Source organism: Ursus maritimus, unplaced genomic scaffold (assembly GCF_017311325.1).
Source record: "Ursus maritimus isolate PB19 unplaced genomic scaffold, ASM1731132v1 scaffold_12, whole genome shotgun sequence".
Classification (NCBI taxonomy): domain Eukaryota; kingdom Metazoa; phylum Chordata; class Mammalia; order Carnivora; family Ursidae; genus Ursus; species Ursus maritimus.
In genome coordinates, this window is record NW_024423564.1 from 13,713,969 (window position 1) to 13,726,257 (window position 12,289).

Consider the following 12,289-nt stretch of genomic DNA (forward strand, 5'->3'; position numbering starts at 1 on the left):
AAGAGGGTAAATGGAGAAGGAGGGAAAGGACGAAGAGAGTAGAAGCAGAAAAAAATGAAAGGAAAAGAAGGGACATCCTAAAAGTGCAGAAAGCAGCAAAATGAGATCAAGTGGGAGAGGGAAATTAACGATTCAAGTTGAGCGGAGGACGGGCCAAACGAAAAACAGGAGCAGCGTGTGCGACGGAGCCTGGGACCCCGGCTGCCGCTCGCCTCCCGGGTACCCGGGCCGGAACTCGGCGGGCCCTGGCCGCTGGCGATCCTGCGGCGAAGCGGGGCTGCTGGGGAGGAACGGCTCCGGGGGGCTGGGGCCACGCAGTCTACGACGAGGTGGGAAGTGGCGGCAAGGGGGGAACCCGCCTTATTCCCCGGCTTCTAAATTGACGGGCTCCGAGCGTTTCCAGTTCAGACCAGTGAGCGCGCAGCTGCGGCCCATCTGCGGCGCGATCTTGCCGAGGCTGGGCAGTCCCGCGCTGGAGAGCCTGGCGCTTTTCTCCCGCTCTTCGCGGCGCCCTTGGCCGAGAGCGCCCAGCCCTGCCCTAGACCCGGGCCGCGTCCTGGCTGTGCCAGCCTCCCTTTGAGCCCCGGGCGCGCGGCTGCTCAGAGAGCCGGAGGAGTGCCGGCCGTGCCTTGCCGCTCCGCTCCGCCGGGGGCCGCCCAGTCCGTTCCCGGGCTTGGCTCTCTGACCTGGGAACGCGCCCGCCGCCTCTCAGGCCCGGAGCGGAACACCGAAGGCCGCGCTCGCCGCAGACCTCGTGAAGGATTCCAAGTCAGGGGTCGTCCCCCCCGCTGAGGCGTCTAGGCCAAAGCTGGTAACTGTAGGGAGAGCACCCAGGCCCCGCTGGGGCCCCGCGCGCGGCGTTTATGCCCACGACGGCTTCAGGTTACCAGCCGGAGCGGCGAGAGCCCAGGCCTCTGCAGCTCTGCGGATCGCGTGGGAAACGGCTCGGAGCAAGACTCCCGCCGAGGCCGAAAGGCGGGTGGTGGGTCCCGCGGCCTCCGTGGACACTAGCCGAGAGGGCAGTGGGGGGCGCCCGAGCCGCTAGCGGGGGTGGGGGGGGCTCTGGCGGCCCCCAGGGTGAGGGGGAGCAGCGGGGCGTGGGAGCCAGTCAGGGACGGAGCTCCGTGGTGGCCTCAGAGGTTTTTGCCCTGGCTCCTGTCTTTCAGGCCCGACAGACTTGTGCTGTGGTTGCTGCAGTTGTGTGGGCTGTGGAGCCCCTGGTGCTGAGCCCCAGCATCCCAGGCTCTACCATGAACACTCCCCCTTAACCGCCCGGTGTCCCCGCCAGGTGCTGTGACTCCTATACACAGCCCGCATTCACCTTCAAAGTGCTCGGGGACGCACGGGCCACTCTGCTCTCTGCAAGCTCAGGTTCAAACTTGGGGCTGCCTTCCCTTCCTTTCCTTGACTGCTGCCCTTTGCTGATCGCACCTCCCTCTTTTCTGCACCGCTCCTTACTCTTCAGGAGCCGTTCTATGAGCTGCGCCCCCCCCCCCAAAGAGGGGGTGCCTGCTTCTCCTCCAGGTAGAGGGAGGTCTCAGGGCCATGAGGAGGGGAGAAGTATTCTGGTCCCCTGGGAGGGCTATAGAATGGGCAGGCATGGGAGGCCTGCGGAGGCCAGCTTTTCTAGGGGGCTATTCTGAAAAGTCCTGCCGCACTTTTATCTCTAACTCGTAGCTCAGAGCCCAGAGCTAGTCACTTCCTCTGGGCAGATCCTGTTCAGACAGACATTGAGGGCCCAAGAGCCAGAAGAGCAAAGCCTTGGAACTTTGGGGAGACCTCTACAGTAACGTCACTGCTCCCCTCACCCCATCCCTGAGCCACCCACACCCTTTTTTGCCTCGAGTCCAGCAGGACCTCCCTCTGAACCCAGGACTCCAAGACCCTGCTCTCAAACCTGCTAGAGGCGGGGTGTCCCCTTCCAGGCTCCCACTCCCCCGACCATGTTTAGTTATTTGGCTCAGCTTCCATGAGTCCTTCTTCCTAAGCTGCTGCCCATGGAACTACCCTTAGAACCCAAACTTGTTGGCCAAGCATGGAGGTTAGTGGCTGGCGCACTTTCCCCTCGATGCTGCGCTCCAAGCTATGAGCCTGGTGCCCGAGGGCAGGCCCCCTGACTCCGCCAGGGCTCCAGGACAATGTGGAGCTTACTGCACAGCCTGGGTGGTCCTGGGAGGTCCCTGACCACCTTCCTGCTGAGGGGAACCTTGCCCAACTTGTCCTCCATGATGCAGACAGGGACTCCTCAGAGACAGAACCTGAGAATCCCATCTCTCTGGCCCCATCCTTCCCTGACGACAGCTGTGATCCTGACACCAAGTCCCAAGGAGGAAACTGTCTCTTGGTGCCAGCCTGCTGGGCCTTCTAGGGCCGGGGCCCCTGCTGGGGATGGGCCAGGGCAGGGCTGTGTGAGTCAGTGGGGCGTCTTTGCGGCGGCACTCCCGCTGTCCCAGAGGACTCCGGAGATTTCATGGCAGTGCCACTGGGGGCCTCACCAGAGGAGAGGGCGGAGCGATCGGGGTGACCTATTTTTCACCATGACCGGGTGGTGGCAGGGCTCCACCAAGCCTCCCGAGTGAGGGTTAGCGTGTCAGAGTGGGGCTGCTGGGAACGGTGCCCAGCTGCAGTCAGGTTCCCCCTCCCTGCTTGCTAATCTTGGGCAATGGGGGAGCCATCGGAAACTGCCCAGGAGCGAGGGGGCAGTCCACGGCCAGAATGATGGGCTTGGGAGCTGAGTCCTGTTACTGACACTGGTCCCCCAGGCCCTGACTCTCCTCTGCAGAGAGCCTACCTCCTGCTCTCTAATGCTGGAGCTCAAGTCTTGGCCCAAACATCACCATTTTCTTTTCTTTTCTTTTTTTTAAGATTTTATTTATTTATTTGACAGAGATAGAGACAGCCAGCGAGAGAGGGAACACAAGCAGGGGGAGTGGGAGAGGAAGAAGCAGGCTCATAGCAGAGGAGCCTGATGTGGGGCTCGATCCCAGGACTCTGGAATCATGCCCTGAGCCGAAGGCAGACGCTTAACGACTGCGCCGCCCATAAACATCACCATTTTCGAATGAATGAGATGGTCTTTTTTGGAAGCTTCTTTGCCTCATCTTGCCCTTCATGCCCCAGGGCTGGGGGATTTGACGTTGCCCTGAACTTTGGGGTCCAGAGAATGAGGCACAGCCAGACCAGCCAAAGGGGACCCGAGTGTCCCTGTCTGCCCCCTGCCTGCCCCCTGCCTGGACCTGGGCCCAGAGGCAGGGGCATGAGGACCTGGGAACCACGGCTCCTGCCTTCAGGGCCAAGGAGGCACTTCCTGCCCCGGGCGGGGAGATGTCAACCGCCCCATGCTCACCCCCTCCTCCCGCCTCTGCGCTAGGCCCTGCCATGGCGCCAATCCTGGCACCTCCACACCCTGTGGGACGCACCACCACAAAGTGCTTCCCCGAAATGAACCCTCCTCTGGCCCCAGCAGATCCGCCCAGACCACAGAGCACATGGTTCCCCAGGGCCCCCTCCCCAGCTGGAGGCTCAGCAAACAGGCCTCCCAATGCCAGGCTCCCATGGAGGGTGGCTGCTGGGACAAGGGAAGAGAAAGGAAGGGGGAGGCGGGGACTGAAGCGTCAAACGTTCTTCCCCCTCCCCCCCATCCACCCACAAAACCCCCTGGTTCAGTTTCCATCCTCCTTTTTGTGTTTTCCATTGCAGCCGAGGAGAAGGCCTCCAAAGCTGCCAGTTTCCCCCAGCTGCCCTTGGACTGCCGAGGGGGCCCCAGAGACGGACCCTCTAACTTGCAAGGCTCCCCAGGCCCTTGTCTGGCCAGCCTGCGTGTCCCTCTGTCCCCGGGACTCCCTGACTCCATGGAGTTGGCCAAGAACAAGAGCAAGAAGCGCCGTAACCGCACGACCTTCAGCACATTCCAGCTGGAAGAGCTGGAGAAAGTCTTCCAGAAAACCCACTACCCTGACGTGTATGCCCGGGAGCAGCTGGCTCTGCGAACGGACCTAACCGAGGCCCGGGTACAGGTGAGGGTACCCCGGACGTGGGCCTCTCTGGCTGCCTCTGCCACCCCGACCATGGGCCGCGGCCACGGAAGGGCCGGGAGAGGTGGGCGCCAGTGCCACGCAGAGCCGCCTTTCCCGGGTGCCTGGCTCCCCTTGGCTCCCCCTCCATGCCCAGCTCTGCCACGGCAACGGGCTTGCAGCTCGAGTGCTTCATGGGGGTGGTGGCCTCTTGGAGTCCAAAGACCTGTCTGGGAGTCCTAGCTCTGGCACTTTCTAGCTGACCAGGTGACTTAGGGCATGACATTGGATCTCTCAGTCTCACTTTTCCTTCTTGGATGGTCTTTGAGGATCCCAGATGTGACAGCCTTTCGGAAGCAGTGAAATGCTGAACACATCGGGCTGCTCCCGAGGTAGCTGCCGAGAGCAGGAGGGTCCCCACTGGGGGGTCTGAGGCTCAGCGATGCTCAAAGCCATCCGGAGCCAGTGACTGTCAGGCCCGCCAGCTCCAAGACCCCGGCCGGGAGAGCCCAGCCAGGGGCCCTTCCCCACCCACCCAACTCTCCCCAGCAGAGATCAGGCCCCGGGGCTCCCTGGGTAGGGCTGTGGCCAGCTTCCAGTAGGGATTGGGGCTGAAGGGGTGGAGGGATGCTGGGAACAGGGGAAAAGGAGAAGGGAAGTCCATGTCCAAGGCATGTTGGAAGTGAGAAAGAACTTGAAGGTGGCAAGCGGAAGGTGGGGATGGGGAAGGAGGCTTCAGTAAAAGCCTGGCCCAAGAGGAAGATGATGGTTGTTGCCTTGCTTTGACTTTGAACTGGCATGAGGGACAACAGACTCCTTGAGGCCAAGCAGGAGGCACTGGGAGAGGGGTGGGGTTTGGGCTTCTCAGGAGAGGTGAGGAGTGACCTCTAGACAGAGGAGATTCTCTTTCCCACCACAGAGGAGACCTAATAGGATAGAGCTCATATACAGCACACCCTGTACGGGGCCCCCCTCTGGCTGGATATGGGGACTGGCAGGCCAGTCCACGAAGAGGCCAGCTGCCTCCCAGCAGATGAGGCCCCAAAGCTGGATTCGGTGTAGGACCAGAGGGGCTCGGGCTGTTTCCCCTTTTCTTCTGGGTCCTCCTGCTTTCATTTTCCTCCCAGGAGGCACCCCAAACACACTTCTAGAACTGTCCTCCCAGGGCCTGGGGCCAGCAGGGTGAGAGACCGAGCATTCACAACAGTCCCAGAGTCCATGAGCCATGGAAGTCCGGAACATCGAGTCTCCAGACCCTCAGCGAGCCTCTGGGGTGCGGTCTGAATAGCCGTAGCCATGGAACTATATGGGAGAGGTGGAGCGCATCCCCCCACTCCTCTCCCAGGCCTTTTCAACCCTGACGGGGCACAAGGGTGGCCACAAGGCCCCCAGACCGATGACTGAGACCCTAGAGTAGGGCTCTTTTTTCTGACAGGAATGTGACAGCCACTTGTAGGCCCTGCCCCATGGAGAGCCGTAAACCACCCCACAGAACAGTGCACAGGCCAGAGTGCAGGCGGAAGTCTCCAGTGGGGGCCGTAGAGACAACAGGGATGATGGGGAGAGTGCTCGGTGAAGCTCCAGACTCCTTCACCTGCCTGCGGGGGAGGGAGGACAGAGAAGGGAAGGCCCAGCTGCTGGGCCGGTGGGATGGTCCGTCCCTGACCTTGCCCCAGGCTTGCTCTGGGATCTCTGCCTCTGGGGCTTAGGGGGCTGGGGGTCTGCCAGGCTCCTTAACTGTCGTGGCCTCACCTGCCTGCGGGGGTAGGAACGGCCTCCGTGGAGGGCGTGTGTGAAGGGCTGAGGTGGGGCTCCTTTCACACACTCACACACACACACACACACACACACACACACACACACACACACACAAACTTCTTCTGTTGAGGCTCCCACCTAGATCCCTGGAAAGCCAGGGGATGGTTTGGTCCGGTTTGGTTTGGATATTGCCAACATCTAGCCCACGAGCCTGGCACAGCAATGTTCGTGAAATGATAGAAATACAGAACGCATGCACTGGCACCACGAATGCGACAGCCACAGGGCATGGGCCGAGGACAGATTCGTCGCAGATACACACACAAATGCGCCCAGCACACGGGTAGGCCGCCCTCACCTGCCAGGAGCTCACAAATGAGTGGGAGACACAGACTGCAAAACGGACAGTGGTGATAGGGGGTGGGAGTGAGAGAGAGACGTCCGCACGTCACCCAGGCCGGCGGAGATGGGTGCGTGTGTGCCGCGGTGAGGCGGGCAGCCCACGCAGGGGAAGCCTGAGCAAAGGCAGGGAGTGGCAAGGTAGTGGATGGTTTCAAAGGCAAGCTGTCCTGAGAGGTAGGTGGGAAGAACCAAGTGACACTGCCTGGCTGGGGACAAGGCTGCGGAGGAGGGCAGGGCTCAGTGCCCAGGGGCCTTTTTAAGGAGCTGGCCTCTGGGCTGAGACTGGGAGGTGGGTAGCCTGGGAATGGAGATGAGGCAGGGGGCTAGAGGCCTGTGCCCTGGTGCGCCCAGGCAGTGCCCAGAGCCTCCGAGGCCACAGAGCCCACGACACCCTTAGTGGCACAAGCGGGCTGGGGAACCAAGAGAGTGACTCAGCCTGGTGACTGGGGGTGAGGGGTGGCCCCAGGGACCAAGAAGGCCCTTCTGAACTTGGGCCTTTCCCAGGCCCCATTCCAGGTTCCCCTGGCCCTGAGAACAGTAGGGATTTACAGGCCACTGCAGCTCAAGACCCCCCTGGCTCCCCGCAGGAGGAGACCACCACCGACTCTCTCCCCAGCAGGCTCTATCCCTCAGGGCCACTTGTCATGCCCTCAGCCTCTCCCCTCGGTCCCCAGGTCTGGTTCCAGAACCGAAGAGCAAAGTGGCGGAAGCGCGAGCGATATGGGAAGATCCAGGAGGGGCGGAACCCCTTCACATCGGCCTATGACATCTCTGTGCTGCCCCGAACAGACAGCCACCCGCAGGTGAGACCCCACCCGGCCCTGAGTCAGGGCCTGGCCACATCCCATGCGGTGGCGCTGGCCCCAGGGAGACCTGAGGCAGCATTAGGGCTTTGTGGGACCATGGGTAAATCACTTCCTTGCAAAGTGGGGCTCCTCCCCATCTCATGAACGAGGCATGCCGAACAGCTGGCACTGAAGAAAACCTCATTTGGAGGGGCAGTGGCAGGGGTGTCCTGAGATGCCATTTCAAGTGTTGGGGGTAGGAGGGAGCAGATTCTAGACCTGGGCCAGGTGGAGGTTTCCTGGTAAGTTTCTGGAGCCCTAAGGGCAAAGACAGAACCCCCAGATAAGGGAGGCAGCCCCTGGGCAACTGACTCATGGGCTTTCTTTTCTGTCTCTCTTTTCAGCTGCAGAACTCCCTGTGGCCCAGTCCAGGGTCTGGGAGTCCCCCGGGCCCCTGCCTCGTGTCTCCAGAGGGCATGCCCTCCCCGTGCATGTCTGCATACTCCCACTCTCATGGGAACGTGGCTGGCTTCATGGGGGTGCCAGCCTCCCCCGGAGCCCACCCTGGCATCTACTCCATCCATGGCTTCTCCCCTGCCCTGGGGGGCCACAGCTTTGAGCCTAGCCCAGATGGCGACTATAAGTCTCCAAGCCTCATCTCGCTCAGGGTGAAGTCCAAGGAGCCACCCAGCCTACTGAACTGGACCACGTGATCGGTTGCGTGGATACTCAGACTAAGCTGCCCGCCCCGCCTTTCTGCTCCCAGCTGCTCCCACCCCACCCCAGCCTGGATGCCAGAGAGGACAGACCTCTGCCTCCAAGCCCCAGATGGTTCCAGGAGGCCCAGACGGAGCAGCTGGGCTCCTCAGCCTCCCGCACGGAACAAGCTAGAGCTTTTTTCTCTTAAAATAAGGTGGGGCTGCCCAGGACAAAGGGGGCTGCAAAGCAGGTAGGACTCTTCCTACTACACACTGGGTCCCTTCATCCCACTCTGGGCTGGAGGGAGGAAGACACTGCCCTGCTTCCTTCAGAGTTTGTCCAAGTTTAACTGTCATCCCTCCAGCTGAAATGGCTGAATTGGTTCGTCATTCAGGGAGCCCAGGAAAATAAGAAGACGACACAGGTTGAACCGGGAGAAGCTCTTTGTGACTTAGGGGAAACCGGTCTTGCAAGAGCACCTAGGGCCGGCCTCACTTCCCCGTCCCACCACCAGGGGGCGAGCGCTCAGCGTCTGGAGCTCACAAGGGCCGGAAGGTGTCCGTGGAAAAGGTGCCGGGAGCCCCTGCTCCAGCTACCCCTTACTCCTGCCCTGTGCCCCTACCCCCAACATGCCATGGAGTCCTCTTCCCCTCCAGGGGAGCAGGAAGTCCACCAGAAACACCAAATATTTGGCTTCTCTTCTATGGGATCAGGCCAGAGCTATGCCACGGGAACTGTAGGCTCCCTTGATTTACTCGTTAGATGTTGGTAAGAATAAAACAGATTTCCACAGATTCTAAGCCCCTGAGATCTCAACCCCACTTTTGTAAAAAAGAAAAAAAAAAAAGTGTGCTGCCCAGCATAATAATAAAGATGGTAGGATTTTTTAGACCAGGTTGATTGTGTATCCTCAGGGTTTGGCACTTGGTTAGCTGGTCTGTGCCCAGGGTTCAGGCTGGGCCAGGCCCTCCTGAGGGGCCAGCAGGGATCCTGGGGGCTAGGGGAAGGTAGGCCTGCAGGAGGGCCCCCAAGGCTGACAGATGCCATGCCTGGCCCTGTCACCTGCCCAGGATCCGCTGGTGGGGGTGGCAGGAACAAGAACCGAGCTCTAGGGCTGCTGGGCCCCTGTGGAAGGGAAAATGGAGGGCTGGGGGTGAGGAGTGGGAAGGCAGAGATAAACTTGTGGCTGAACTGGCAGTGGAATGGGGGGCGGAATGAAAGATGGGGGAGCCCACTGAGGGCTCTGAGCTCTCCTGGGCCAAACTGTGGGGGTGGGGCAGCCCCCTTCTCCCAGACACCCCAGGAGCATGTCTGAGCTGTGGGGCAGAGACGAAAGCCAGGACTCTTTCTTGTGGTTTGAGTATTAGCCATTCTACTCTTCATCCCCACTTTCTGCCTTATCTCTGAAGCCTGGAAGGCAGGAAGAAAGCAGGCCTGGCCCTCCCACCCTCCCAGTAAACACAACCACATTGCTCAGAGGAGCTCAGCCTTGGCTGGTAGGCCAGCCGCCTCCTCCTCTAGGCACAGAGCAGCACACAGACGCCCAAAGAGGGAGCGAGTCCCACATCAGATCAGATTTTCCTCTAAGACAGTCAGTGTGATGAGGCTCCAGCTCCAGAAGAAACCAGTACCTTCTTGCCCTTCCTTTCATTCGAGGGCCTGGCTGCTGGGGATTTCTCTCTTCTCTGTACTGTCGCTGGCTCTGAGTCCACGGGGCAGCCCCGTATCCAACAGGAAGGGGAGAGTCTGAGTAGTAGGGAGAGGCAGCCCCAGCATCTCAGAGGAACACAACCCCCTTCCCACAGCTGGTCAGTAATGACGGGCTCGAACCCAAATTTCTAATTCAGGGCTAAGACCACTGCACTAGAAGTTTCTTCACCCAAGGAGTGGCCCCCAAGATTCTGGAGTTCTGGGTCACCAAGTCGGAGAGATGCAGAAAGAAGAGAAAGAAGAGTTTCTTCTACAAGTATTTATTGCTGCCTTGTGCTGGGTGCCAGAGATAGAACAATGGTCAAGAAAGAAAACGCAGTTCCCTCTCTCACGCAGCTTCCGGGGAAGGGGGTGCACGGACAGGAAAGGATGTGTGAAAGTGAAGGAACAGAAGTGGGGAAAGAGAGACGAGAGAAGAGATGGCAGTAAAGCCAAGGCAGAGATCCACGCAGCAAGAGTGGAGGAGGCAGGCGGAGGCTGGGAGCGAACAGTGCGGGAGGGAGGCCCTGGAGGGGGAGGGCACGGGGAGGCCAGAGACTAGCTACTGGCTCCCATCCAGGGGCATCTGCCCACAGCTCATATTTTTCTGCCCAGTGACAGCTAAATGAAGAGAAAGCTAACTTTACAACCGCCCACTTCACACATAATGAATATGAATGGGCATCCCGGAGCCTGTTCCCTGGGATTATCTGTGAGCTGATGGCTTCTCCCACTGCCTGGGCCATCCCAGTCGGCCTGTCCCCTGGCTGGGACATAGGCAGCCCTTCCACCTGCTTCCCATTAGCCATCCTCCCGTCCTCCCCTCCTCCTCCACACCCGAGGCGTCTCACCCCTAAGACACAGCTTCAGATGCCCCTGCCCCCAGCCTCACTCGAGGTGACCTCAGCTCTCAGCCTAGGCCCCACGTCAGACTGGGGGCTATGCTTACCCCTTCTGGAAAAGGAACGGGGAAATGGTCCCACCTGAAATCCCAAATTTAAAAGAGTTGCTAGGCCCAATGTCCCTTTGCTAAGGCCCCTCTCTGCCCCAGGGAGGCCCACCCAAAGAAACCCTAAATCTTGGTGCTGGCAAGGGCACAGACCCCAGGCCCAGAGCGGAGAGCCCTCGCTAGCGGGCCCTTCAGTCCAGGTTTCCGGTCTCAGTCCAGCGCGAGGAAATGCTTCTCATTAGAGGCATTCAATCTTCCCCCCCACCTCCCCCCAAGCATTTACACATCAACCCGAATTTCGGCCCTGAAGTGCAGACCTTCCGCAGCCCCAGACAGGAACAGAGCCCGGCCTCACCGGGAGCCGGGCACTCTCTGTATCAGGCAGAGGGGGCGCCCACCTCACTGCTGCCCCAGCCTCTGCCCTGGGCTCATCCCAGCCATCTTCCCCAGGGGCAATGCTCTCAGAGCCCTCGGTCCCGATGCCGGAGACCCCACCCTTGCCCCTCACCTGTGGCGGGCTCCCCCACCCAGTCTCTTCTCCAGGGCACTGGCTGGGGCTGGTGGAGCCCGGGCGGCCCCGTGGATGTCTGTCTCGGTGCCCAGCAGGTTACTGCTCTCGCTTGCTGTTGTGGTCCCGTCTGTCGATTTGACAGCTTGTCAAGGAAAGTGAGGGTGTGGTGTTCTGTTCACCTGGACGCCCAGGGCACCTGGAATGAGGCCTGGCCCAGAGAAGAGGCCTTCAAGGTAGGAGAGCAGGGTGGCTCGGTGAATGGCCGACTTTTGAAAGCCTTCTGTATATAGAGCAGAGGGGGGGGGGGGGGGGTCTGTCTCTTTTCCAGGGGATTCAGGAAGTGGAAGCAAATTCCGAGCAGGCTAGAGTTGGAAGGGCCCTTAGCAGGACTACAAATAGCTGTCACTTACAAGCTGTGCTGTCCCTCCTCGGCCAGGTACGTAGGGCCGTTATCCATTATCTTATTCAGCCCTCGGAACCACTTTGCTGTTATTAACCTGATTTTTACAGATAAGCCAACTGAGGCGTCGAGCCTGATGAGCTCAAGGTCCTTCAGTGAGTAAATGTGAGAGGCCGTAGCCGGAGGCTGACCGTGCCAAGTGACAAACGAATGGCACGGCTACTGCTTCCCTGAGCAGTCCGTTCATGAGAGCACAGACAGGAAGCCAGCCTCCCGGGAGAGGAGCCTAACAGGAATGGTGTGGCAGCCACACACGAGTCCTCCGGGACCCAGGGTAGAAAAACACCCAGGCTCAGGCTGACAAGGAAGGTGGCAGCGACAGCCCCCTAACCATCATGACGAGGGCACATTTGGTGCACATCAGAAGCCAGGTCAAGGCCTACCGGACATTTGCCAAGAATCTTCTTGCCAAGGACCATGCTTGAGCAAATACTAAATACTGACTAAAGGGAATAAAAGAGCAAATGATTCATTAGAGAAAGGGTGGGTGGGGTGGGGGGGGGCATTGACCTACATACTTTGCAGAGACCTCGGTTTGTATCCAGGCTCTGGCTCTCATTATTTTGTGACCTTGGGCAAGTTCTTTACCCTTTCTGTGCCAGTTTCTCACGTGCAAAATAAGCACGGTAATGCTGGTACCTTCAGGGTGATGATAAGCAAGAAGATAGTCTACACGAAGCGCTCGGAGCAGTGGCTGGCACGTGCTCAGCACGGAACGTTTGGGGCTCCTGTGTGGAAAATGAGCTTCCGAGAAGCATCGGTACCGGGCCTGGTACCTACCTACGTGGCACCCAGTAAGTGGTTACGCTTTCGATTAACAAGGGCCAGTCCCCTCAGGTGATACGGCCAGCAGGTAACCCATCCCTCGGTGGCTGGAAGGAGCCCTGGTTAGCAATAATCAACACTGTGTATAACTCAACCATTTACAAAGGGCCTTCACGTGCCCTGCCCATCTCAGGACCCAGATGAGAAAGAAAACCACAGAGATGGGGTGGCCACTTGCTCCAAAAGACATTTTTGTCC

At 59.7% G+C, this 12,289-nt stretch overlaps 1 protein-coding gene across 2 annotated transcripts in view; it reads left to right on the plus strand.

Annotated features, from left to right (window-relative positions):
- Window positions 1–8,546, plus strand: part of ALX3 (ALX homeobox 3) — a 10,497-nt gene extending 1,951 nt beyond the window's left edge. The window contains exons 2-4 of one of the 2 annotated variants that reach the window (XM_040626932.1): window positions 3,700–4,016; window positions 6,848–6,976; window positions 7,363–8,546. In XM_040626932.1, the coding sequence (XP_040482866.1) occupies window positions 3,700–4,016; window positions 6,848–6,976; window positions 7,363–7,671 (755 nt within the window). In that variant the 3' untranslated portion in view covers window positions 7,672–8,546. Of the gene's footprint in view, window positions 1–2,963; window positions 4,017–6,847; window positions 6,977–7,362 lie in introns of those variants that run through there. The other variant, XM_008704034.2, reaches the window with a different exon arrangement.
- Window positions 8,547–12,289: the final 3,743 nt, after the last annotated feature.